The sequence below is a fragment of the Hippocampus bargibanti genome, linkage group LG03, assembly GCF_051943395.1.
Source record: "Hippocampus bargibanti isolate YZ-2025 linkage group LG03, ASM5194339v1, whole genome shotgun sequence".
Lineage (NCBI taxonomy): Eukaryota > Metazoa > Chordata > Actinopteri > Syngnathiformes > Syngnathidae > Hippocampus > Hippocampus bargibanti.
The window spans coordinates 4,546,475-4,573,860 of record NC_142736.1 but is presented as its reverse complement, the minus strand read 5'-3'; the positions used below and the strand labels follow the sequence as shown (position 1 = coordinate 4,573,860).

The following is a 27,386-nucleotide window of genomic DNA, read 5'->3' as shown; positions in this document are numbered from 1 at the left end:
TGAATTTCTCAGTAGTGATGGGAATTCCAACTCTTTTCGGAGAGCCGGTTCTTTTGGCTCGGCTCACTAAAAAGATCTGGCTCTTTTGGCTCTCAAATGGCTGCTGTTTTTTTTGTTGCTTAAATTAATTAACTACCAAAAATCATGTAAAATTGTGTGAAAAACTAATTATGAATAAAATACACTATATAAGATTATTTTATTTATATGGCTTGATTTATGTGTGCACAGAGAGCATCCGCTAACTTTGACTTTCCCTGTGGTTACTCTGGTCTGATGATCAGCTGTCACTAATTTGCTTTTTATATTAATAATGCTATCATACCAACGAGTAAAAAATATCATAATTGAATAATAACAATAGCATCATGTAATAACGTATGTCCACCTGTCTACCCCATCGCCCCACCCCCTTCTCCTCACTGCCGCGTGTGTCTAATTCTGCCCTCCCTCCTCTACCACGGATATCGACCAATCACGTGCGGCTTTAACCGAAGCCCGAGGGTGGGGAATAGAGGACAAAAAAAAAAAAGTCGGCTCCCATTTCCGGCTCCTTGTTATGAAACCGGCTCTCTTCGTTCAGTTCAGAGATCCGGCTCGTTCGCGAAGGACACATCACTACTTCTCAGAGGTCCGGCCGCCGCACCAAAAGCGTCTCCTACTCTTTGCCGAGGGTTGGCGCTGCGTCTGCCGCCGGCGTCTCTGCAGCCGCCTCGCCGGGGGGCATCGGCATCAAGGGATCGGCGGTGACGTCTGGCGGAAGCCCCTCGTCCTCGGGCAGCAAGACGCGGAGCGGCTCCAGCAGCTGCTTCACATCCACGCGACCCAAATGCTCGCAACTCAGCATGTGAGACGCTGGAACGCCTGCGCACACGCATGCAAAATCACGGCAAGTTAAACATTGGTCACAGCCGGCAGCGTATTGTTTGACTTGTGGTGACCGCGTGGGTGTTCTCCGGGTCGTCCGGTTTCCTCCCACATTCCAAAAAAACATGCGTGGCAGCATGATTGAACAGTCCAAATTGTCCCTTGGTGCGAGTAACTCTATTTGCTACCAAGCTGGCTATCTATTTGCTGTCTATTAGCTAGCTATCTGGCTATCTGGTTGGCTACCTAGCTTGCGACCTAGCTGGGTATTTATTTGCCGTCTATTAGCTAGCTATCTGACTGGCTATCTATTTGTTATCTATTTGCTGTTTATTAGTGTTTTTCACACAACCAATGGCTAGCTGTCTGACTGGCTACCTAGCTGGCTATCCGTTTGCTGTCTATTAGTTAGCTATCTGACTGGCTACCTAGCTGGCTATCTATTTGCTGTCTATTAGCTAGCTATCTGGCTGGCTATCTGGTTGACTACCTAGCCTGCGACCTAGCTGGGTATTTATTTGCCGTCTATTAGCTAGCTATCTCACTGGCTATCTGGCTGGCTATCTATTTGTTATCTATTAGCTAGCTATCTGGTTGGCTACCTAGCTGGCTATCTATTTGCTGTTTATTAGTGTTTTTCACACAACCATTAGCTAGCTGTCTGGCTGGCTACCGAGTTTGCTACCTATCTGGCTATCTGTTTGCTGTCTATTAGCTAGCTATCTGACTGGCTACCTAGCTGGCTAGCTATTTGCTGTCTATTAGCTAGCTATCTGGTTGGCTACCTAGCTGGATATCTATTTGCTGTCTATTAGCTAGCTATCTGACTGGCAATCTCGCTGGCTATCTATTTGCTGTCTATTTGCTAGCTATCTGGTTGGCTACCTAGCTGGCTATCTATTTGTTATCTATTTGCTGTTTATTAGTGTTTTTCACACAACCATTAGCTAGCTGTCTGGCTGGCTACCTAGTTTGCTACCTAGCTGGCTGTCTGTTTGCTGTCTATTAGCTAGCTATCTGACTGGCTACCTAGCTGGCTATCTATTTGCTGTCTATTAGCTAGCTATCTGGTTGGCTACCTAGCTGGATATCTATTTGCTGTCTATTAGCTATCTATCTGACTGGCAATCTCGCTGAATACCTAGCTGGCTATCTATTTGCTAGCTATCTGGTTGGCTACCTAGCTGGCTATCTATTTGTTATCTATTTGCTGTTTATTAGTGTTTTTCACACAACCATTAGCTAGCTGTCTGGCTGGCTACCTAGTTTGCTACCTAGCTGGCTATCTGTTTGCTGTCTATTAGCTAGCTATCTGACTGGCTACCTAGCTGGCTATCTATTTGCTGTCTATTAGCTAGCTATCTGGTTGGCTACCTAGCTGGATATCTATTTGCTGTCTATTAGCTAGCTATCTGACTGGCAATCTCGCTGGCTATCTATTTGCTGTCTATTTGCTAGCTATCTGGTTGGCTACCTAGCTGGCTATCTATTTGTTATCTATTTGCTGTTTATTAGTGTTTTTCACACAACCATTAGCTAGCTGTCTGGCTGGCTACCTAGTTTGCTACCTAGCTGGCTGTCTGTTTGCTGTCTATTAGCTAGCTATCTGACTGGCTACCTAGCTGGCTATCTATTTGCTGTCTATTAGCTAGCTATCTGGTTGGCTACCTAGCTGGATATCTATTTGCTGTCTATTAGCTAGCTATCTGACTGGCAATCTCGCTGGCTATCTATTTGCTAGCTATCTGGTTGGCTACCTAGCTGGCTATCTATTTGTTATCTATTTGCTGTTTATTAGTGTTTTTCACACAACCATTAGCTAGATGTCTGGCTGGCTACCTAGTTTGCTACCTAGCTGGCTATCTGTTTGCTGTCTATTAGCTAGCTATCTGACTGGCTACCTAGCTGGCTATCTATTTGCTGTCTATTAGCTAGCTATCTGGTTGGCTACCTAGCTGGATATCTATTTGCTGTCTATTAGCTAGCTATCTGACTGGCAATCTCGCTGGCTACCTAGCTATCTGGTTGGCTACCTAGCTGGCTATCTATTTGTTATCTATTTGCTGTTTATTAGTGTTTTTCACACAACCATTAGCTAGCTGTCTGGCTACCTAGTTTGCTACCTAGCTGGCTATCTGTTTGCTGTCTATTAGCTAGCTATCTGACTGGCTACCTAGCTGGCTATCTATTTGCTAACTATCTGGTTGGCTACCTAGCCGGCCATAAATTTGTTATCTATTTGCTGTCTATTCGCTATCTATCTGGCTATTTAGCGAGCTATCTATTAGCTATCTATCTATCTAGCTAGCTATTAAATATCTCACTAGCTATGTAGCTAGCTTTCGATCTATTTTAGTTATTCCGGGTTGAGTGAACGCTGGCGCGTGTGGCCGCCGCTGCTCACCCACTGAAAAACTGATCCTGTGACTGTAAAGTGACCTTCAGAGTTTTGGAAGGCGCTTAGAAATGAAATGTATATTTGTTATTATTATTATTTCCGGATGGCACAAAATATTGATTTTCTGATTCTGTTGGAGGAAATCATTGAGGGGGTGGCGGGGGGGGGGGGTCTAGTGGTATCGCTACTTGGCATCGGCGAGCACGTGCGGCGGTGCGCCCGTCACAAAGCAAAAAGGCTTCCCACCGAGGACGAGTGCCATCTGCTGCGCGGGGAAGACCATCTGCAGGCATCGGTCCAGGAACGGCAGCAGGTCTCGGGCGTAGGCAGCGCACATGCGCGCAAACACCCGCCGCTCGCCGTCGCTCATCGCCGAATCCTCCGCGCGGTGGAATGCCAATAGTTGATCGCTCACCTGACGGAAAAATGCCCGGAGCAACGTCAAAGCACGGGAAACCGTTGCGCGTTGACTCTGGGGTGAAAGGTCAGGGTGAAACCACCAACTGGACGACAACAGCGACATTGTGTGTGAATTCATTTGGATGAAAAGGCTCCCTTTGGCAATACAGTGATACCTCAGCTTACGAACTTAACTGGTTCCCAGAAAGTGTGTCAGGCCAAAAGTGTGTCTTCCAAACATTAATTTCCCATAGAAAACCATTAAAATGAGAATAATCCGTTCCCAGGTCCCCATAAAATACTTACTTTCGGGTTGAGTGAATGCTGGCGCGTGTGGCTGCCGCTGCTCACCCACAGAAAAACCTATCCCGTGACTGGAAAGTGATCTTGAGAGTTTTGAAAGGTGCTTATAAATGAAATGTATTATTATTATTATTATTATTATTATCATCTGCTAGCTATTTGCTATCTATTAGCTATCTGGCTGGCTAGATAGCTTGAAAGGCGCTTAGAAATCAAATGTATTATTATTATAAGCAAAAGGTTCGTAAGCTAAAGCGTTCGTAAGCCGAGGTATCACTGTATTGGCGAGGGATGGCCGTTTTGACCCTTTGGTAACCCGACCTTTCACCCCCAAGGCCAATTTGACGCGGGAATCTTACGTGGCAGAGGGCGCGGTGCAAGTCGTCGGTGACGCTCTGGGCGAGCGCCAGGGGGCAGCACAGGCGCAGATCGTTGAGGGCGGTCAGGATGCGGTTGAGGAAGCGGCCCAGCGGCGGGAAGTCCAGGAGGGCGGCGGGTGGCGCCGTGGCGGGCAGCTCCGCCGGCGCCATCTCCCGGGCCCCCGGCGCCGAGCCCGTGGTGGATACCGGCGTGTAGCCGCTCATGTCCCGCTCGAAACTGGCCGCCGCACGGCGCGCCGCGTCCCCGAAGGCGTCGGCCGCCGCCTGCGCCAGCGCGGCCGCTAGCCGCCCGCGAAAGTCGGCGCCCACCCGGCTGAAGGACAGGCCCAGGTACATGCACTGCGCCGCCAGCGAGTCCAGTCGGGCGCCCGCGCCGCGCTGCAGGTCGCGTTCCAGCGTCTCCGCCAACTCGCGCACCTGCCGGCACGCGACAAAAGCAGGGATGAGAATGACAAATGAGAAAAAAAAGTCTGAAAAAAATTGCTAGCTATTTGCTATCTATTGGCTATCTAGGTATCGTTTGGCTATTGCTTAGCTTAGCTTAGCTAGATTTTTATCTATTTGAGTTATTTCGGGTTGAGTGAACGCTGGCGCGCATGGCTGCCGCTGCTCACCCACAGAAAAACTGATCCTGTGACCATGAGAGTTTTGAAAGGCGCTTAGAAATGCAATGGATTAATAATAATAATAATAATAATAATAATAATACATTTCATTTCTAAGCGCCTTTCAAAACTCTCAAGGTCACTTTCCAGTCACAGGATAGGTTTTTCTGTGGGTGAGCAGTGGCAGCCATACGCGCCAGCATTCACTCAACCCGAAAGTAACTCGTATAGATCGAAAAATTATTATTATTGTTATTATTATTGTCTTTTGCTAGCTATTTGCTATCTTTTAGCGCTATCTATCTAGCTGGCTATCTAGCTAGGTATCTGCCGCTGCTCACCCAAAGAAAAACTGATCCTGTGACTGTAAAGTGACCATGAGTGTTTTGAAAGGTGCTTAGAAATCAAATGTATTATTATTATTAGTTTTGTTATTAGTATTATTATTATCATTTGCTAGCTATTTGCTATCTATTAGCTCTGGCTGGCTAGCTAGCTATTTAGCTAGCTATCTATCCACTCTAGCCGGCTGGCTATCCAGCTAGGTATCTGTTGGCAAACGATTGCCTAGCTAGCAAGCTTTCTATCTATTTGAGTTACTTCCGGGTTGAGTGAACGCTGGCGCGTGTGGCTGCCACTGCTCACCCACAGAAAAACTGATCCTGCGACTATAAAGTGACCTTGAGAGTTTTGAAAGGCGCTTAGAAATCAAATGTATTATTATTATTAGTATTGCTATTAGTATTATCATTATTATCATTTGCTAGCTATTTGCTATCTATTAGCTCTGGCTGGTTAGCTATCTGGCTGGCTAGCTATCTATTTAGCTAGCCATCAAATCAAATGTATTATTACTATACAAAAGATGGTCGGACGTCACCTTGGCGAGCACCCAGCCGTGGAGGACGTCGGCCTGCGGCGACGCCCCGCCGCGCCGCTCCGAGAAGATGGCGCGGTATTGCGTGATGATGTCAAAGAGGTGCACGCGGCAGGTCTCGGCGCTCTTGCTGATGTGGGCGTAGGGGTCGGCGTCGGGCACGCCGTCCAACGCCGCGCGCAACCAGGCGCCGCGCACCTGCAGGAACTTGACGCGCAGTTCGCCCTCGTCCAAGGCATCCATGCGCCGCAAGTAGCCCACCGCCCGCAGGCACGACGACAGCTGCCCGTCGCTGCGCAGCTGCTGCAGCAGCTGAAGCAGCATCAGCCCGGCGCTGCGGCCCACCTCACTCACCAGCCCCTGAGATGATGATAATAATAATAATAATAATAATAATAATAATAATAATAATAATAATAATAATAATAATAATAATAATAATAATTATTATTATTATACAAATATAATAACAATAAATATACAAATATAAAAATAACAATAACAACAACAATAATAATAATAGTAATACTAGTAATAGTAATAATAGTTGTCGTAGTAATAGTAATAAGAGTAGAAGCAGTAGTAATAATAGTAGTAGTAATAGTAATAATAGTAATAATAATAATATTAATAATAATGATGATAATAATAATAATAATAATTATTATTATTATTATTATACAAATTATACAACTATAATAACAATAAATATACAAATATAAAAATAATAACAACAACAATAATAATAGTAATACTAGTAATAGTAATAATAGTTGTCGTAGTAATAGTAGTAATAGTAGTAATAGTAATAGTAGTATAGTAGTAATAGTAGTAATAGTAATAAGAGTAGAAGCAGTAGTAATAATAGTAGTAGTAGTAATAGTAATAATAATAATAATAATAATAATTATTATTATTATACAAATATAATAACAATAAATATACAAATATAAAAATAACAATAACAACAACAATAATAGTAATACTCGTAATAGTAATAATAGTTGTCATAGTAATAGTAGTAATAGTAATAAAAGTAGAAGCAGTAGTAATAATAGTAGTAGTAGTAATAGTAATAATAGTAATAATAATAATATTAATAATAATGATAATAATAATAAATAATAATAATTATTATTATACAAATTATACAACTATAATAACAATAAATATACAAATATAACAATAACAACAACAACAATAATAATAATAGTAATACTAGTAATAGTAATAATAGTTGTCGTAGTAATAGTAGTAATAGTAATAAGAGTAGAAGCAGTAGTAATAATAGTAGTAGTAGTAATAGTAATAATAATAATCATTATTATTATTATTATACAAATATAATAACAATAAATATACAAATATAAAAATAACAATAACAACAATAATAATAGTAATACTAGTAATAGTAGTAATAGTAATAATAGTTGTCGTAGTAATAGTAATAGTAGCAATAGTAGTAATAGTCGTAATAGTAATAAGAGCAGAAGCAGTAGTAATAATAGTAGTAGTAGTAATAATAATAGTAGTAGTAGTAATATTAATAATATTATTATTATTAATAATAATAATAATAATAATAATAATAAAATTAGAAGCGCCTTTCAAAACTCTCAAGGTCACTTTACAGTCACAGGATATTTTTTTTCCGCGGGTGAGCAGCGGCAGCCACACGCGCCAGCGTTCACTCAACCCGGAAGTAACATAAAGTAAAAAAATAAATAAATAAAAACAACCAAATAATCAATAATATGACAACATAAATACTGTACACAAATAAATAAATAATACTCAAAATTAATCAATAAAATACCAAATAAATAAAACTATAAATAGACACACAAATAAAATAAATACACAGGTGAAAAAATAAACAATAAACAAAATAAATAAATACAGAAATAAAACAATAAATAAATAGAGACATAAATACATGATTTATTTATTATTTTATTTCCGTATTTATTTTGTGTATTTCTTCACCTGGGTATTTATTTATTTGTGTGTCTGCGTTTATGTATGTTTTTATTTGGTATTTTATTTGTATATTTGGTGTTTTATTCATTTATTTTGTATATGATTTATTTATTCACCTATTTATTAATTTACGTACAGTATTTATTTATGTTGTCATATTTGTTATTTTTTTTTACTTAAAATACATAAAGAGACATACAAATAAAAATACACAGGTGAAGAAATAAACAATACACAAAATAAAAAAATACAGAAATAAAATACATAAATCATGTATTTATGTTTCTATTTATTTATTATTTTATTTCTGTATTTATTTATTTATTTATTTTGTCTGCATTTTTTAATTTTTTATTTGGTATTTTATTTGTATGTTTGGTGTTTTATTCATTTATTTATTTATTCACATGTGTATTTATTTATTTGTGTACAGTATTTATTTATGTTGTCATATCATTTGTTATTTTTTTATTTAAAATACATAAATACAGACACACAAATAAATAAATACACAGGTAAAGAAATAAACAATCCACAAAATAAATAAATGCAGAAATAAAATAATAAATAAATCATGTATGTATGTATCTATTTATTTCTTATTTTATTTCTGTATTTATTTATTTTGTGTATTGTTTATTTCTTCCCCTGTGTATTTATTTCTTTGTGTGTCTGCATTTATGTATTTTTTTTAATTTGGTATTTATTTACATATTTGGTGTTTTATTTATTTAGTCACCTGTGTATTTATTTGTGTACAGTATTTATTTATTTTGTCATATTATTTGTTATTCTTTTTTTTTTAAACTTTTTTTTACTTTATGTCACTTCCGGGTTGAGTGAAGGCTGGCGCGTGTGGCTGCCGCTGCTCACCCGCAGAAAAAAATATCCTGTGACTGTAAAGTGTCCTTGAGAGTTTTGAAAGGCGCTTAGAAACGTATTATTATTATTATTATGAGTGAATAAATAAATAAATAAATAAATAAATAAATAAAACATCAAACAAACAAATAAATACATAAATAAATATTTGTAATAAATATTTTACATCAGCCGCTGATCAACACGAGGAAGAAGACGCTCGCGGCCCTAACCTGTATGACGGGAACGGAACCGTGTTTCTTGTCCAGCCGGCGGACGAACGCGGCCAGTTCCAGCGCTTGGTCGTAGTAAGCGTTGCGCACGCACGTGTCCATCAACTGAGGGATCTCCAGGATCTCCAAGATCTCCGTGTGGCGGTTCAAGGTCAGCGTGTTCATACGGCGACGCGCCGACATCCGCTCAGCCTCCTTTGCGAAGCTCCTGAAAGGAAACGCGATAGAGAATAAGAAGGTATCAGATTTAAAAGTTTCGTGCTGTTATATGCTTAGTTAACATGTGTGACTCGAATACACAATTGAAGCACGCACAACCTGGGGTCAATCTGAGGTCAACAGACATATACACATTAACAATACAATACAATACAGACATTAAACTCATCTTCATCTAGGAGATCCAGCCTTGGACAGAATTTAGGACTTGGGATACTCCTTTATCACCGAAGCAATTTACGACTTGAAACTCCTTCACAGGAAGAGCTAATTAGCCAGGATACAAATCTATCAGTTCGTGAAAGTGACAATGTTTTATTGCTTACAGCTGCTCGTGCTTCGAACTCAAGAGGTGTGGTATTCTAATTAAGAAAACTATGTTTTACTAATGTATCATTTAGATGACAACCGACGTCTCCGGACAAGTTGTGTCCATAATTTGTAAAAATCACTTCAAATGAATTCTACTGAGCGTATTTTACAAAGATTCCACCGCATATAGCTATATTTTACGTTTTAAGACTCGCTCTGAATATTCAGGAAGTCTTGTTTTTGAGTTGGTGACGAGTCCGTACGTGACGTCACTAACGGACCGCCCCCTGACCGAAAAAAAAAGACACATTGTAGCAGTCCTTCCATCACGTCAATGTATTTTGCTGTACATGTTTGGTCTGAGAACCGTGTTGCACCCAAACGCCGCCAGAAGAGGGCGTCCAAGCTCCATATAAGGAATTTATCAGCCTGTGGAAACGGAGGTGGCCACAGGAGGTCGCCATTTTGTGCCTCTTTTCTGGTGATCGATTTGCCCCCCAATGTTGCCTCAAAATGGCACAAATAAATTCTTTAATCGATTGCAAACGTATGTTTTCCTCTTCAGAACTATTTGAATCATATTCATAACTGGATGTGTAACAAGAAAGCATATTCTCCGAATCTGAAGCCATTGTTTTGATTCTCCAGCAATGCAAGACGTCTTGGCGTGATGTCACGAACTCGGGGCGGGACTTTCTGAAAATGCCCAATTCGCAGCTCAGTTTTTTTGCAGATTTTGGACACTTTAAGTCATTTTATTGGTGTTTTGCATTTGAATAAAAATATACTGCGTGTTTTGGGTATTTTAGATGCTATAAAACGTTTTTCTGACGTCAGTTAAAAAACAAAAAAAGTGATGTCGGTTGTCCTTTAAATTTGCATATACTCTCAATAAATAGCTTGACAGAGGGCTGCAGAATTCAGGCGTCTGTAATGGATGGCTGCGTCTCCTGCCGGCAGTAAAGACAATTTTTCTGAGTCTTTGTCAACAGTGTCGGATCGAACATCTCTGACAAAAGGCTTGTCGTCAAACGGGCCACATGCCGGAAGTCCTTTTTCAGGGATGAGAATGACAAATGAGAAAAAAAGTCTGGAAAAAAGTGGGCGGGCCATGCGCACATGCATATATATATATGCATACATACAGTGATACCTTGGCTTACAAACTTAATTGGTTCCCAGACAGAGTGTGTCAGGCGAAAAGTGTCTATCCCAAAAATTAATTGCCCATAGGAAACCATTAAAATGAGAATAATCCGACCCCAGTTCCCATAAAATTTAATTTCCTACTAAATAAACCTTAAAACTACACAAACTATACGTTATTTCATGTATAATAAATGTGCCATGGTATTATAGTTAAAGAAATAAACTGTACTGTATAATAAAGTCGTTTTATTCGCCTTTGTGATGGTCGTTGATGGCTTGATGGAATGGAGTGGCCGCTTTCATCAGCATTAAACACTTGATGACGAACGTAGCCTTCTTCTTTCACCACCTTGAGGAATGATCCCTTGTAGGTGCTTTCTCTGCGATAATTTTATCTAGTTCCTCATCAATTGTGTACTGTTTATCTGGGTTGATAGCTTTTTGCATCAAGTGTACAGATGGCTTGTGCGGGTTATTTGTGGAGGCGGATTGATGGGAATTTTAACCTTGCAGTCTACACTCTGCCTTTGAACTATCAAAGTTGAGACGAGTCCAAATTTCAGTTTTCTATCCATTTTCTCTCTCTCTGTTGTCTGCCTGTCTCTTTAATGTTTAAACCAAGTCAATAATAATAATAATAAAATCCAATGTATTTTAAGCACCTTTCAAAGCACTCAAGGACACTTTACAGTCACAAACAAGCATAGATACAATAATAAATAAAATACAATTATAAATAGAAACAAGAGCTAAAGCTACACAGAAAATGCAATTTTAAACAGGTGGGTTTGAATAATGACTAGTCAATTTGCTTTGGCGGCGGCCGCATTTGGCCCCACGGGCCTCGACTTTGACACCAGCGCCATCTTTAGAAGGTCAGGTATAGAAGGCCCCGCAGCGGCGCCCACGCGTCGGAACCTTACCGGCATCTCTGTCCGAAGGGCGGCAGCTTGTCGAGAAGCCGCGACACGGCGGCCTCGACCAGGCCGAAGTCTCGGTAGATGCGCTCGGTGCAGTCTGCGGTGCGGATGAAGGTGTGGTAATTGGCGAAGGCCAAGCAGCGGGTCTGCTCCAAGATGGCGGCCCGCTCGTCCGCCAGCCGTTCACGCTCGCGGCCCAGCTGCTCCACGCCCAACGAACCCAGTTCCGCCAAGTAGGCCGCTAGGTCGGCTCTGTCCCGGCAGCCGTCCGGAAAGCGGTCCTGGAAGACCAGGGCCAGATTACTCTCGTCCTCCACGTCCACCATCGCCATGGCCGAAAGGGCGCCGACGACACACTTCCGCAACGAGCCCACAAAGGCGGAAGCGGAAGAAAACTAGTGATGTGTCGTTCATGAACGAGCCGGATCTTAGAACCGGACCCCTGAAGTGAACGAAGAGAGCCGGTTCATAACAAGGAGACGGAATTGGGAGCTGACTACCCCCCCAGTCTTCGGTTAAAGCCGCACGTGATTGGTCGATATCCGTGGTAGAGGAGGGAGGGCAGCAGCGAGTGGGGGGGTGGGTAGACAGGTGGACAAATGTTATCACATTATGCTGTTACTATTTGATTATTATATAATTTTTACTACTTGGTATGATAGCATTATTAATACCAAAAGCAAATTAGTGACAGCTGATCAGCATTTTGGTAGTTAATTAATTTAAGCAACAAAAACAAACAAACTAAGGAGCCATTTGGGAGCCTAACCTGCCAGATCTTTTTAGTGAGCCGAGCCAAAAGAACCGGCTCTCTGAAAAGACCCGGAATTCCCATCACTGAAATAAACTCGTTTTCTGCTACCGCATTTTCTTCTTCTCCTTTCTGGGGTTTCTTCTTCTTCTTCCTCATCCTCCGCGTCACCCAAAGTCGAGCGTGCTCTCTAGCGCGATTTTCATCCGTTCGTCAATCCATTGCAATTCCTGTATAAAAATTGTACTATGCCGTATATTATTTTAAATGCTAAAAAAATGCAGACAGTTTACCGCGCATGCGCACGTTATGGTTTTATCAATCCGATCATAAAAAAATATGCGATTGAGGATTACTTTTGCTGGTTTGCCGTGTGAATAGTAGCGATCGGCGGCAGCATGGTCGTTAGCTACCGGCAGTTGAGAACTGAATTTGGTCTTAGTAAGACCGGTTCATATTTTTTCCACGTATAAAAGTTGTAGTACGCTGTACATTATTTAATATGATAAAAAAAACTCGTATAAAATACGGGTAAAACGTATAAATTGACAGATATGTCAATCAAAGTGGCGATTTGATCAAGTGCGGTGCGGCCCGTCCCCTTTTGAGTTCGGAAACGTCCCCCATCGACCAGAAATGGCGACGGAAAGCGGCCTTCAAACAGTTTTATTCATTCAAGTATGTGGCAATCGGGAAAGGGCATATTAATGGCGTCCGCTCGACGACCGCCAAGGCAAATCGATCGGCAGTCGTCGCCAATCGGGAGATTTGGCCCAATTGGCCATTTCCACTTGCGAGGGCGAAAAGGAAGTATTCCGTCGGCCGCCATTTTGGAGACACTGTCCCAAATTACAACCCCCCCCCCCCCCCCCCCCCCCCCCCCCCCCCCCCCCCCCCCCCCCCCCGCCGCCGCCATCGTCCAAAACGTCCTTCACGGGCGCTGGTCGAGCTGCGCCATGAGCATCCGGAGTTCCCCGAAGTCGGAGCCGTGCCGGCCCACCTGCGCCGCGCGGCTCTTCACCGCCTCGTGGATGTTCTGGAGATGCTTGCAGCACACGTGGCATTTCTGCTGCCTGAGGGGTCAATAATAATAATAATAATAATAATAATAATAATAATAATAATAATAATAATAATAATACATTTCATTCATAAGCGCCTTTCAAAACTCTTCAGGTCACTTTACAGTCACGGGATTAAATTTTTCAGTGGGTGAGCAGCGGCAGCCACACGCGCCAGCGTTCACTCAACCCGGAATAACTGAAATAGTTGATAGCTAGCCAGCTAGCATCTAGCCAGCCAGATAGCTAATAGAAAGTAAATACATAGCTATTTATCAGCGCCTTTCAAAACTGTCAAGGTCACTTTAAAGTCATAGGACAAGTTTGTTTCTGTGGGTGAGCAGCGGCAGCCACACGTGCCAGGGTTCACTCATCCAGGAAGTCACTCAAATAGATAGAAAGCTAGCAGGCAAGCTAATTGATAGACAACAGATACCTAGCTAGATAGCCAGCCATTCTAGATAGCCAGATAGCCAATAGATAGCAAATAGCTAGCAAATGAAAATAACAATAACAATAATAATAATAATAATAATAATAATAATAATAATAATAATAATAAATTTTATTTCTAAGTGCCTTTCAAAACTCTCAAGGTCACTTTACTGTCACAGGATAGGTTTATCTGTGAGTGAGCAGCGGCAGCCACACGCGTCAGTGTTTACTCAACCCGGAAGTTACTCAAATAGAAAGCTAGCTAGCTAGCTAGTAGATAGCTAAGCCAGATAGGCCGCCAGCTAGCTAATAGATAGCAAATAGCCAGCTAGCTAACAGATAGCCAATAGATAGCCAGCTAGATTGCTAGCTAGCTAATAGATAGCAAATAGCCAGCTAGCTATTCGCTAGCTAGCTATTCACTATCTAGCTTTGTAGAACAATAGCGTGTCAGAGCAAGGGTCTCTAACGCGGAGCAACATCCCAGCGGGGGGAGATTACGACAGTCCACAAAAGTCGACAGAACAAAAAAAGTGGTCAAATACAAGGTCAAAGGTCATTGTCATGGCGGCAGGCGGGCCAACTCACCGTTCCTCTCGCGTCACGTCCACGCCCACCGACGGCCCCGCCAGCAGCGTTTCCCGGATGAGCGGCCAGAAATATTTCATGATGATCTTCAAGGAGGCGCAGCCGCATTGCATGTAGCTGATGGCGGCAAAGCGAGCGCACGTTAGCGCCCGGACGCTAACACGCACATTCGGGGACGGCGCCGCTGACCTTTCGTATTTACTCTGCAGCAGAGTGTCGATCTGCGGAAGGCTGCTAGCGCACACGTCCAGAGTCCACAGCGACCTGAAGACGCACACGCGTGAACATCATATGGAGCGGACGGGACGGCGTGCACGTGCGCGCGCATGTGTGCGATTTACGGCTGCGTGTTGATGATGTTGATGACGTCCACCACGATGGAGAGGTCGTTCATGGCCACGGCGGCGTCCAGGGCGCTCTGGGGACACCGTCAATACATGATAATAAGAATACATTTGATTTATAAGCGCATTTCAAAACTCTCAAGGTCCCTTTACAGTCACAGGATCATTTTTTTTCTGTGGGTGAGCAGCGGCAGACACACGCGCCAGAGTTCACTCAACTCCGATAGATAGAAAGCTAGCCAGCTAGCTAATAGATAGCCAACCAGATAGCTAGCTCGGTATCGCTAGATAGCTGGCTAGCTTTTACCTATCTATTAGCTAGCTTTTAGCTATCTATTTGTTTTAGCTATCTATTAGCTAGTGAGCTTTCTATCTGTTTGAGTTACTTCCTGATTAAACAAACGCTGGCGCGTGTGGCTGCCACTGCTGACCCACAGAAAAAAAATGCTCCTGTGACTGTAAAGTGACCTTAAGAGTTTTGAAAGGCACTTAGAAATGAAATGGATTATTATTAAATAGCTAATAGCTAGCTAGCTAGCTAGCTAATAGACAGCCAGATAGCTAGATAGATCGCTAATAGACAGAAAATAGATAGCAAATAATAATAATATAACAATACATGATTTCTAAGCGCCTTTCAAAACTCTCAAGGTCACTTTACAGTCACGGGATTAAGTTTTTCTGTGGGTGAGCAGCGGCAACCACACTCGCCAGCGTTCACTCAACGCAGAATAACTCAAAAAGATAAAAAGCTAGCTAGATAGCTAGCTAATAGATAGAAAGCTAGCCAGCCAGATAGCCAATAGATAGCAAATAGGTAGCAAATGAGGATACTAATAATACTAATACTAATACTAATACTAATACTACTACTACTACTACTACTACTAATAATAATAAAAAAACATTTGATTTCTAAGCACTTTTCAAAACTCTCAAGGTCACTTTACGGTCACAGGATAAGTTTTTCTCTGGGTGAGTAGTGGCAGCCAAACGCGCCAGCGTTCTCTCAACCCGGAAGTAACTCAAGCTAGCTAATGGAATGCTAAATAGCTAGCTAATAGGTTTCCTGACTCAAATAGCTAGCTAGCTTGCTATATTGCTCATAGCTAGCTCTCTAGCCAGCTAGATAGCTAATAGATAGCTTGCTAGCTAGAAAGCTTGGGGGGGGGGGGACTCGACCGGCTTCATTTTGTGATCAATTCATTTGAAAAGTACAGCCCCACCCACCCGTTGCCCCCGACAACGTTTGCCGTCCGCTTTTTGGAGTCTGACCTTGATGCCGTGGCGGCCCCACACGTCCTTGACCGCTTGCAGGTTCTTGCGTCGGTTGCTGAGCATGACGCACATGGTGGGGTGGCCATTTTGGATGTGATTCAAAACGTCGTTCTCGCTCATGACGCCGCCGCCGCCGCCCTGCGAGGAAAAGGCGCCCGGCGATCGCCAAAGCGCCCAACAGGAAGGACGCGACCGGACGGAAGTCTCACCGACAGGAAGTGGGCCATCTCCAGGCCCGTCGGCTCGTTCCTGTCCGCCGGGAAGATTTGGGGCGGCGGGGGGGCCAGCGGAGGGGTCGGCTGCCCCCCCTGGACCGGAGCCAACGCCGGGACGTGACTTTCGCAAGGCAGAAGGCGCGGCGGGGGGGACGTCGCCTCGGCCGGCTGGCTGACCGGCTGTTGCTCGGGAAACACCGCCGCGCCGTCGACGGGTTGTTCTAATGAGGGGGGGCGGGGCAATATCTGTTAGCTATCTATTAGCTCGCTAGCTTTCTATCAGAGTTACTTAGCTATCGAATTAGCTGTCTATTAGCTAGCTAGCTCTCTATCTGAGTTACTTCCGGGTTGAGTGAAGCCCTAGCTAGCTATCCATTAGCTAACTATTAGCTAGCTAGCTTTCTATCCGAGTTACTTAGCTATCGAATTAGCTGTCTATTAGCTGGCTAGCTCTCTATCTGAGTTACTTCCGGGTTGAGTGAAGCCCTAGCTATCTATCCATTAGCTAACTATTAGCTAGCTAGCTTTCTATCCGAGTTACTTAGCTATCGAATTAGCCGTCTATTAGCTAGCTTATCTGAGTTACTTCTGGGTTGAGTGAAGCCCTAGCTATCTATCCATTAGCTAACTATTAGCTAGCTAGCTTTCTATCCGAGTTACTTAGCTATCGAATTAGCCGTCTATTAGCTAGCTTATCTGAGTTACTTCTGGGTTGAGTGAAGCCCTAGCTATCTATCCATTAGCTAACTATTAGCTAGCTAGCTTTCTATCCGAGTTACTTAGCTATCGAATTAGCTGTCTATTAGCTATCTTATCTGAGTTACTTCCGGGTTGAGTGAAGCCCTAGCTAGCTATCTGTTAGCTATCTATTAGCTAGATAGCTTTCTATCCGAGTTACTTAGCTATCGAATTAGCTGTCTATTAGCTAGCTAGCTTTCTATCTGAGTTACTTCCGGGTTGAGTGAAGGCCTAGCTAGCTATCTGTTAACTATCTATTAGCTAGCTCGCTTTATATTCGAGTTACTTAGCTATCGAATTAGCTGTCTATTAGCTAGCTTTCTAGCTGAATTACTTCCGGGTTGAGTGAAGGCCTAGCTAGCTATCTGTTAGCAATCCATTAGCTAGCTAGCTTTCTATCCGAGTTACGTAGCTATCAAATTATCTGTCTATTAGCTAGCTAGCGTTCTATCTGAGTTACTTCCGGGTTGAGTGAAGGCATGGCTAGCTATCTGTTAGCTAACTATTAGCTAGCTATCTTTCTATCGGCATTACTTACCTATCGAATTAGCTGTCTATTAGCTAGCTAGCATTCTATCTGAGTTACTTCCATGTTGAGTGAAGGCCTAGCTAGCTATCTGTTAGCTATCTATTAGCTAGCTAGCTTTCTATCCGAGTTACTTAGCTATCGAATTAGCTGTCTATTAGCTAGCTTATCTGAGTTACTTCCGGGTTGAGTGAAGCCCTAGCTAGCTATCTGTTAGCAAACTATTAGCTAGATAGCTTTCTATCAGAGTTACTTAGCTATCGAATTAGCCGTCTATCAGCTAGCTAGCTTCCTATCTGAGTTACTTCCGGGTTGAGTGAAGGCCTAGCTAGCTATCTGTTAACTAGCTATTAGCTAGCTAGCTTTCTATCTGAGTTACTTAGCTATCGAATTAGCTGTTTATTAGCGAGCTTTCTAACTGAGTTACTTCCGGGTTGAGTGAGAGCCTAGCTAGCTATCTGTTAGCCACTATTAGCTAGCTAGCTTTCTATCCGAGTTACTTAGCTATCGAATTAGCTGTCTATTAGCTAGCTAGCTTTCTATCTGAGTTACTTCTGGGTTGAGTGAAGGCCTAGCTAGCTATCTGTTAACTAGCTATTAGCTAGCTAGCTTTCTATCTGAGTTACTTAGCTATCAAATTAGCTGTCCATTAGCTAGCTTATCTGAGTTACTTCCGGGTTGAGTGAAGGCCTAGCTAGCTATCTGTTAGCTATCTATTAGCAAGCCAGCTTTCTATCCGAGTTACTTAGCTATCAAATTAGCTGTCTATTAGCTAGCTTATCTGAGTTACTTCCAGGTTGAGTGAAGGCCTAGCTAGCTATCCATTAGCTAACTATTAGCTAGCTAGCTTTCTATTCGAGTTATTTAGCTATCGAATTAGCTGTCTATTAGCTAACTAGCTTTCTATCTGAGTTACTTCCGGGTTGAGTTAAGGCCTAGCGAGCTATCCGTTAGCTAGCTAATCTAGCTAGCTTTCTATCCCAGTTACTTAGCTATCGAATTAGCTGTTTATTAGCGAGCTTTCTATCTGAGTTACTTCCGAGTTGAGTGAAGGCCTAGCTAGCTATCCGTTAGCTAAGTATTAGCTAGATAGCTTTCTATCAGAGTTACTTAGCTATCGAATTAGCCGTCTATCAGCTAGCTAGCTTCCTATCCGAGTTACTTCCCGGTTTAGTGAGGGCCAAGCTAGCTATCTGTTAGCTATCTATTAGCAAGCTAGCTTTCTATCCGAGTTACTTAGCTATCAAATAAGCTGTCTATTAGCTAGCTTATCTGAGTTACTTCCGAGTTGAGTGAAGGCCTAGCTAGCTATCTGTTAGCTATCTATTAGACCACGGCATCAAATGAGGTCGGCGATGGCTCACCATCCTCAGGCGGCGCGGGAAACGGCTCCGACATTCTGGGAGGCGTCCGAGCTGAACCCAAAACAGTCGGCGTCAGTGAACAAGCGTACGGCGACCTGGCCCGAGCGGCGGCGGCGTCGTACAGATGGCGTTGCGGGGCTGGAAGATTTCCCGGTAGTCTTGCGCGTTGTGGATTTGGGCCGAGGAAACCTTGTTGTCCGACTCGTCTTCGCTGGGGCTGCGCCGCTCGCCTTCGGGACTCCGCCGCTCGGCTTCGGCGCTCCGCTTGAGGCTGGCGGCGTCATGGCGAGACGTCACGACACCGCGGCGTCAAGCACTCTCCCCCCCCCCCCCCCCCCGCCCTCGAGGTCCCACCCTTGAGACGGGCGCTCGTAGTTGCGCCGCAGTCCGCCCGCTTTGACGTCGGCGGGCGCCGCCTCGCTGGCCGGGGAGGCCGCGTCACCCTTAGCGGCGGCGGCGTCCGCGGCGGAGCTCCTCTTGATGCGCTTCAGGTCCACCACGTAGGTGGAAACACTGCTCAGCTGGTGAGATACGCCGATCTGGACAAAGATTGGCAGAAAGTCGCCGGTTGAGGCGCGGGAAGTCGAGAAATTTCAAATTGGCGCCGCGCACACCTCGTCCGGCCACAGAGCGGTCGCCCGCCTAAGGTATCACAAATTACATGTACAGTGATACCTTGGCTTACGAACTTAATTGGTTCCCAGACAGAGTGTGTAAGGCAAAAAGTGTGTATCCCAAAAAAAAAATTCTCATAGGAAACCATTAAAATGAGAATAATCAGTTCCCAGGTACCCATAAAACATAATTTTCTACTTTCTAATTTTCTAAGCCTTAAAACTACACAAAATATACCTTATTTTATGTGTAATAAATGTGCTATGGTATTATAATTAAAGAAATGTACAGATGTGTACAGTGTACAGATGGCTTGTGCGGGTTATTTATGGAGCCTGATTGATGGGATATTTTAACCTTGCACTCTACACTCTGCCTTTGAACTATCAAAGTTGAAACAAGTCCAAATGTCACTGTTTTCTATCCATTTGCTCACTCTTTCTCTGTCTGTCTCTTTAACGTTTAAACCACCCCCCCTCACTGCTGCGTTCTTGACCAATCACGTGGCTTTAACCGAAGACTGGGGGCGGGGAATAGAGGACAAAACAGCCCGGCAGCCATTTTCTTGTTCGGAGAACGGGCTCGTTCGCGAACGACACATCACTCATTGTGGCAGCTCCGTGTGTATCCCGAAAAATAGTTTGTATGCCAAGGTTAAATTTTCATAAATGTTACGTTCGTAAACCAAAACGTTCGTAAGCCAAGGGGTTTGTAAACCGAGGTATCACTGTATTTGACAATAAAGCTGACTTTCACTTGACTTTAAAGGGTCAGCGCTACGCACCAGCTGCTGGTTGCAGAGCGCCAAGTCGCTGACTCGCCCCCAGCCCACCGTCACGGTGTCCAGCCAGCGCTCGGGCTCCCACGCGCACACGCCCAGGACGTCGTTGTGGCCGCTGAACAGGCAACCGCCGTCGCCGCTGAACAGCAAGCACCTGCAGATGCAAAGATGCCATAAGCAAAGATGGAGCAAAGAGGTATGTGTTCCTCCACATGGCGGTTGACCAAGTCAAGGCCCGGGGGCCAAATCTGGCCCAACACATCATTTTATTCGGCCCGCCGTGGCCAATCAAACTTGGGAAATTCCATGCTCATCTGTCAAGCTTGTTAGCGACCGCGCTGACTAGTGATCAAGCTCACTTTCTATTCAGCTAGCTGGCTAATCCATTAGATCACTGGTGTCCAAGTCAAGGCCCGGGGGCCAAATCTGGCCCGCCATTTCATTTTATTCGGCCCGCCGTGACCAATCAAACTTGGGAAATTCCATGCTCATCTGTCGAGCGAGCTAGCAATAAAGCTGGCTAGCGATCGAGCTAGCTAGCAAGCTTTCTTCCTATTCAGCTAGCTGGCTATTACATCACCGGTGTCCAAGTCAAGGCCCGGGGGCCAAATCTGATCCACCACATCATTTCATTCGGCCCGCTGAGGCAATCAAACGTGGGAAATTCCATGCTCATCTGTCAAGCTAGCTAGCAACCTGGCTAGCAATCGAGGTAGCTAGCGAGATAGCTAGCTCTCGTTCTATTCCGCTAGCTGGCTAATCCCTTCCATCACAGGCTTCCAAGTCAAGGCCCGGGGGCCAAATGTGGCCCGCCACCTCATTTTATTGGGACCGCCAAAGCAAATCAAAGTTGTGAAATTCCAGCTCATCTTGTGAGCTAGCTAGCTAGTTAGCACTCTTTCTATTCAGCTAGCTGGCCAATCGCATAGATCACAGGTGTCCAAATCAAGGCTCGTGGGCCAAATCTGGCCCGCCACCTCATTTTGTTAGGCCCACAAAAGCAAATGCCCACGTCGGAACGGCGGGAAAAGGTTGCAGGACTCACCTGATGGCGCGCGTCTCCTGCAGCGCCCCCACCTGGCAGAACTTTTCCAGATCCCACAGCCTCACCCACCTGCAACACACACACACACACACACACACACACACGCACACATGGGGCAAAAACGAGGAGCTGCCTGCGGGTTTTCCGCATCCAAAGCGAAGCGGCAGCACCTGTCGGCGCCGCCGGAGGCCAGCAGGTACTCCTTGGGGTGAAACTGAAGGGCGCCGACGGCGGCCGTGTGACCCGTGAACTCCGCCAGGGTCTTGGCTTGTTTCAGGTCCCACAACTAAACAAAACATAACAAAAGTCCAAGATGGCGCCCGAGTAGGTAGCCGTTAGCAAGTGCTATCATGAGCCTAGCTTTTTTTGTGGTTTTTGTCTTGTTTTTGTTTTTTCTTTTGTCACTTTGTGTTGTTGTGTGTCGTGTGGAATGGATACGGATTGTTTTTCAGCATTTTTGGCCACGACATTCATCAAGGAGGTGAGCATTAGCGAGCTAGCTAGCTGACCGGTTGCGCCTTTTTGGCAGCATGATAATAATAATAATAATAATAATAATAAATTTCATTTCTAAGCGCCTTTCAAAACTCTCAAGGTCACTTTACAGTCACAGGATCAGTTTTTTCTGTGGGTGAGCAGCGGCAGACACACGCGCCAGCGTTCACCCAACCCGGAAGTAAATGGATAGAAAGCTAGCTAAGCAGCTAGTAGATAGCTAATAGATAACTAGCTAGATAGCTATTAAGCCAGTAGCTAGCCAGCCAGATAGCTAGCTAGCCAGCCAGATAGCTACCTAATAGATTGCAAATAGCTACCTAGCTAGGGATAACTCAAGCTCGCCAGCTAGCTAATAGATAGCCATCCATATAACATTGAAAGCTAGCTAGTTATCTAATAGATAGCCAGCTAACTAGATAGCTAATGTTTCCTGACTCAAATAGCTAGCTAGCTTGCTATATTGCTCATAGCTATCTCTCGAGCCAGCTAGATAGCTAATATATAGCTTGCTAGCTAGAAAGCTAGGACGGGGGGGGGGGGGGGGTATTACTTGAGTAATACCCCCCCCCCCCCCCATGCATTACTTGAGTTATTTGCCACTACGTTTATTTATTTGCTATCTATTAGCTATATCGGCGGCTAGCTAGCTATTAATTACATGGATATCTAGATAGCTAACAATTAATTATATAACTCGATAGCCAATAGCTAGCTATTAGTTATATAGCTATCTATCAAGCCGGCTATTAGCTAGCTTTCTATCTATTTGAGTTACTTCCGGGTTGAGTGAATGCTGGCGCGTGTGGCTGCCGCTGTTCAGTAAAGTGACCTTGAGAGTTTTGAAAGGTGCTTATCAATTCAATGTATGATTATTATTATTATCCACAGCAAATCCAAATCCAACTGCGGTCGCGCCGTGGGTCCACGGAGGCCACCCGTACCCACAAACCGCGTATTTTGGGGGTCACGTGACCTTTGCTGGGTGCCGCCGACCAAAAAGTAAGGTGGGCGCGCCGCTTTTCTTTACCTTGACGGTGCAGTCGTCGCCGGCCGACGCCAGCCACTTGCCGTCCGGGCTAAAGGCCAAACTGCGGACGGCCGCCGTGTGACCCTGCAAGATGGCGCCCGCCACGTCAGCCGCCGCCTGGCCACGCCCTCCGAGGAGGCGGCCAGACGGACGTCGGCTCACCTTGTACCTGTAGATGGGCCCTTTCCTCCGCACGTCCCACATCTGAAGCCGAGCGGTCGCACCGCATTAGCCAACAGGCAAAGGATGACACGCGCACCTGCACGCGCGCGCACACGCACCTTGATGTTGGTGTCGGTAGAGCCGGAAACCAAAAAATCTCCATGAGGATGGAAACCAAAACTGGTGATGCTGGATTTGTGTCCCGGAAGGGTTCGCAACACTGGGAGGACACACACACACACACACACACACACACACACACACACACACACACACACACACACACACACACACACACACACACACACACACACACACACACACACATACCAAGACACCAAGTCAATCCTCCGTCCAACCAAACGAAAAGCCAAAATGACAACATTGGACACTAGTGATGGGAATTGCGGCTCTTTTCAGAGAGCCGGTTCTTTTGGCTCGGCTCATTAAAAAGATCTGGCTCTTTTGGCTACCAAATGGCTCCTCATTTTTTTTGTGCCTTAAATTGATTAAGTACCAAAAATCATGTTAAATTATGTGAAAAACAACATGAGTGGACAGACGACGGTGTTGATTAGTGATGGCATTCCGGCTTTATTCAGAAAGCCGGTTCTTTTGGCTCGGCTCACTAAAAATATCCGGCTCCTTTGGCTCTCAAATGGCTCCTCAGTTTGTTTGTTTTTTTGTTGCTTAAATGAACTCCCAAAAATTACGTACAATTATGTGAAAAACGAATTACTCATGTAAAAAATACACTATATCAAATGTTTTTATTTATATGGCTTGATTTATATGTGCACAGATGTAGTGGATGCTAACTGTAACTTTCCGCGTGATAACTTTTTTTTCACCCATTCTTGGACTCCAGCACATTCTTTGTCATATACGATTCTGGTATGATTCTTGGAGAAAGTATTTTCAGAATCAGAAAGCCTTTCATAGCCCACTAATGGGAAATTTTCCTGTTTGGAATTGCGTACATTGGGTTGCAATACAGTACATTGCTGGATCATTTGGCTCAGCTCACTATAAAGATTCGGCTCTTTGGCTCCCAAATGGCTCCTCAATTTGTTTGTTGCTTAAATTAACTACCAAAAATGATGAAAAATTATGTGAAAAACGAATTACTCATGTAAAAAATACACTACAGTGATACCTTGGTTTACGAACCCCCTGGCTTACGAACTTTTCGGTTTACGAACGTTACATTTATGAAAATTTTACCTTGGCATACAAACTATTTTTCGGGACACACACAGAGTGCCATAATAAGTGATGTGTAGTTGGCGAACGAGCCCGTTCGCCTAACAAGAAAATGGCAGCCGACTGCTTTGTCCTCTATTCCCCGTCCCCAGTCTTCAGTTAAAGCCACATGATTGGTCAAGAACCCAGCAGTGAGGGGGGAGGGTTAAACATTAAAAAGACAAGCAGACGACAGAGAGAGAGTGAGAAAATGGAGAGAAAACAGGGAAATTTGGACTCGTTTCAACTTTGATAGTTCAAAAGCAGAGTGTAGACTGGAAGGTTAAAATTCCCATCAATCAGGCTCCACAAATAACACGCACAAGCCATCTGTACACTTGATGCAAAAAGCTGTCAACCCAGCTAAACAGAACACAATTGATGAGGAACTAGGTAAAATTATGGCAGAGAAAGCTTTCATTCCTTTCATCACTTTGCTGCTGTGAAATGTAAATTTCTCCACTGTGAGACTAATAAAGGCATATCCAATCCATCTACAAGGGATAATTTGTCAAGATGGAGAAAGAAGAAGGCTACGTTCCTCATTAAGTGTTTAATGCTGATGAAAGCGGCCACTCCATTCCATCAAGCCATCAACGACCATCACAAAGGTCGATAAAACGACTTTATTGACTTTACTTATAATACTATAGCACATTTATTCTACATTAAATAATGTATATTTTGTGTAGTTTTAAGGCTTAGAAAATTAGAAAGTAGAAAATTACGTTTTATGGGGACCTGGGAACGGATTCTTCTCATTTTAATGGTTTCCTATGGGAAATTATTTTTTGGGACATACACTTTTCGCCTTCCACACTGTCTGGGAACCAATTAAGTTCGTAAGCCAAGGTATCACTGTATTGTCTGTTGTCAATTAGCCACGCTCTAAATGCCTTGCAGGCTGGGTCCGAGAGGACATAAATTTCATCTGTGCTGTATGTCATGCATATTAGCATATTTGACAATAAAGCTGACTTTTACTTTGAAAGGGCTTGGCGACAGCGTAGCACAAAAGACGAGCGGCGAGCGTTCTCACACTTAGCGGCCTCCAGGTCCCAAACCAGGACGGCTCCCGATTGCGAACCGGTGGCCAGTTGCTCCTCAGACGCGCTGAAGTGGACGCACTCCACCGCCGTCCGGTGGCCGCGCAGACTCTGACGGACACGCTCACGTCAACGACAGGGACGCCGGCGGCGGGCGCGGTCGGGCCACGATAAGTACCATGATGCAGTTGGCCTTGCTGACGGACCAGATGTTGACTTTGCAATCCTCGCCGGCGCTGGCCAGAAGCCGCCCGCTTCCTTTGCCCAGAGAGGCGCAGCAAACGCGGCCGGCGTGAGCCTCGAACTCCTCTGCCAACGTACACACGGCACGCCGTTTGATGGAACAGTGGATGACGCCTGCGGACCGACGGGGAAGCGAACTCACGCAGCCGCCAGGAGATCTTTGTGGTGCCGGCGGTCGCCGCCATGGCGAAGCAGCCGACCTCTGCAGCCGCCCTTTGCTGACCTCTGGTGAGCTGCGGTGGCAGGTTGACAAAAGTTAGCATACAACTTTGCCTTATAATTTCATTTTTTGAGAAGGTTTCTTCAGCCGTCATCTGTACTTCTTTGAAGGTGTCGGATGTTTCGCTTCTTATCCAAGAGGCTTCGTCAGCCAACTAAAATTTGTTGCTAGTTTTGGCCCTGTACAGGTAACATCGACTTACGGCTGAGTTCCGTTTCGACCAAACGGTCGTAAGTCAAAATGGTCGTAAGTCGAAACCCATTCAAAATGTTGAATAGAGACCCGAAGGCTAAATGACTCGCAAACTCCCCCTCTTTAAATGTTAAAAATAGGGTCTGGAGGTCGTGGTCGTAAGTACGGGTGGTCGTAAGTACGGGTGGTCGTAAGTCGAGCCGGTCCTAAGTCGGATGTTACCTGTATATATGTATCCCTACTGTCCAGACGTGGCGGTGCCCGACTCTGCTACGATTGGTCCCTGCTCTCAGGTTGGGGGGAGCAGAGGACGACTCTCTGCGGCTACACTGATTACTTCTAATGTCCTGCCAAAGTATAGGGTCTACGACTGTCCTGATTGCCCCATTTGCGCTGGTATCACCTCATAAGCATAACTAAGCCTATGTTGCCTAAGAAGTCGGTTGTAGGAACGATCGAAATTGAACCTCACCCCACCATGGCGATTTAGTGAAGGGTTTTGCTGTTTTATGAAAATAGCTTCGTTTACTCCCCTTTCAAACCATCTATTTTCTTTCGCTAAGATTTTAAACTCATTGTCGTCAAATGAGTGGTTGCTAGCTTTTAGGTTCATATGTACTGCATCCACATACCATCTACAGGTAACATCCGACTTACGACCGGCTCGACTTAAATTGACTTACACTGCATTTTCTGTTTGAGTGAGATCCACGAGTTAGCCGTTAGAATAAACACGTCTCCACATTCAGTCATGTGTGCTGTTTCCTCAATGGCTACAACTACAGTACATTGTACTTCGCGGGTTTCACCTATCGCGAGCTATTTTTTGAACGCATCCCCCGCGATAAACGAGGGTTCACTGTACTTTGTTTTTTATTTGGCAGCCTATCTTTTGGATGCAGTAATTTTTGCCTTAAAGTGTTTATCGGTTTGAAATAAGTAGGACTTTTGTGTTGCCAAAGGACTCGTAGTTTTTCAGAAACCCCTGCAATGTAATTTCATTTTTGGGGGGGGGGGTTTGGGGGCGGTTGGTTCTATTCTAACTCATTGACCGCGGCTCCGGACAACCTGGTGGAGTTGCACGCCTGCCCTGTGAAAAGTGTGCCCCGAGTTTGGTTGACCAAGCAGACTAACTCGCTCCAGACTTTCAAGGACAAACTCGCCCAACGCATCGTCATGAAAAAGTCGGACGATGACTGAGCGCCATCCGCGAAACGACGCCGCCGCCGCCGTTGACAAGCGCCCGCCAAGCGGAAGAAGCTTCGAGGGAAGACGGCGATGGAACGGATCGCGGCACGAGACGAGAGGCGCCGAAAGGCTTCGAGCGGCGGCGGCGACGGTGACGGCGGGCACCTCGTTAGCCTCCCGCAGACGTTAGCTTCGATAGCCAGAAAGGGAAAGTCACAAGGGGGCGAGAAAAGCTCTCGGAGCCCGACGACGACAAATAACTACGATTGTTTACAAATAGGGGCGAGCGCGCAGCCGAGCAACCGTCCCCTACCGATGACGTCA

General features: G+C 44.6%; 2 protein-coding genes and 1 long non-coding RNA gene across 6 annotated transcripts; 1 reads left to right on the top strand and 2 right to left on the bottom strand.

Annotated features, from left to right (window-relative positions):
• Positions 1 to 182: 182 nt before the first annotated feature.
• Positions 183 to 11,877, bottom strand: cog8 (component of oligomeric golgi complex 8). Its single transcript, XM_088991608.1, has 6 exons — positions 11,507 to 11,877; positions 8,904 to 9,111; positions 5,833 to 6,189; positions 4,327 to 4,764; positions 3,512 to 3,680; positions 183 to 864 (listed from the first exon to the last, which is right to left on the bottom strand). Exons 1-6 carry the CDS (start codon positions 11,833 to 11,835, stop codon positions 659 to 661), a joined length of 1,707 nt encoding a protein of 568 aa, XP_088847734.1. The 5' UTR covers positions 11,836 to 11,877; the 3' UTR covers positions 183 to 658.
• LOC148900081 (uncharacterized) lies at positions 752 to 25,286 on the top strand. 2 transcript variants are annotated; one of them, XR_016114409.1, is made up of 3 exons: positions 752 to 889; positions 20,187 to 20,395; positions 25,166 to 25,286. It is a non-coding gene; the product is annotated as an uncharacterized LOC148900081 (long non-coding RNA). The 2 variants fall into 2 exon arrangements; XR_016114410.1 differs by lacking the exon at positions 25,166 to 25,286 and adding an exon at positions 22,631 to 22,762.
• Positions 13,149 to 27,386, bottom strand: katnb1 (katanin p80 (WD repeat containing) subunit B 1). 3 transcript variants are annotated; one of them, XM_088991580.1, is made up of 19 exons: positions 27,228 to 27,386; positions 25,605 to 25,695; positions 25,398 to 25,528; positions 25,213 to 25,330; positions 23,051 to 23,151; positions 22,932 to 22,973; positions 22,770 to 22,853; positions 21,415 to 21,530; positions 21,245 to 21,313; positions 20,203 to 20,353; positions 19,158 to 19,342; positions 18,926 to 19,074; positions 18,804 to 18,854; positions 16,170 to 16,396; positions 15,958 to 16,098; positions 14,680 to 14,756; positions 14,528 to 14,602; positions 14,339 to 14,455; positions 13,149 to 13,327 (listed from the first exon to the last, which is right to left on the bottom strand). In XM_088991580.1, the coding sequence occupies exons 2-19, from the start codon at positions 25,645 to 25,647 to the stop codon at positions 13,186 to 13,188; spliced, it is 2,019 nt and encodes a 672-aa protein (XP_088847706.1). In that variant the 5' UTR covers positions 25,648 to 25,695; positions 27,228 to 27,386; the 3' UTR covers positions 13,149 to 13,185. The 3 variants fall into 3 exon arrangements, with proteins under 3 accessions (XP_088847706.1, XP_088847708.1, XP_088847707.1); XM_088991582.1 differs by lacking the exon at positions 27,228 to 27,386 and adding an exon at positions 26,943 to 27,215; XM_088991581.1 differs by lacking the exon at positions 27,228 to 27,386 and adding an exon at positions 26,558 to 26,867.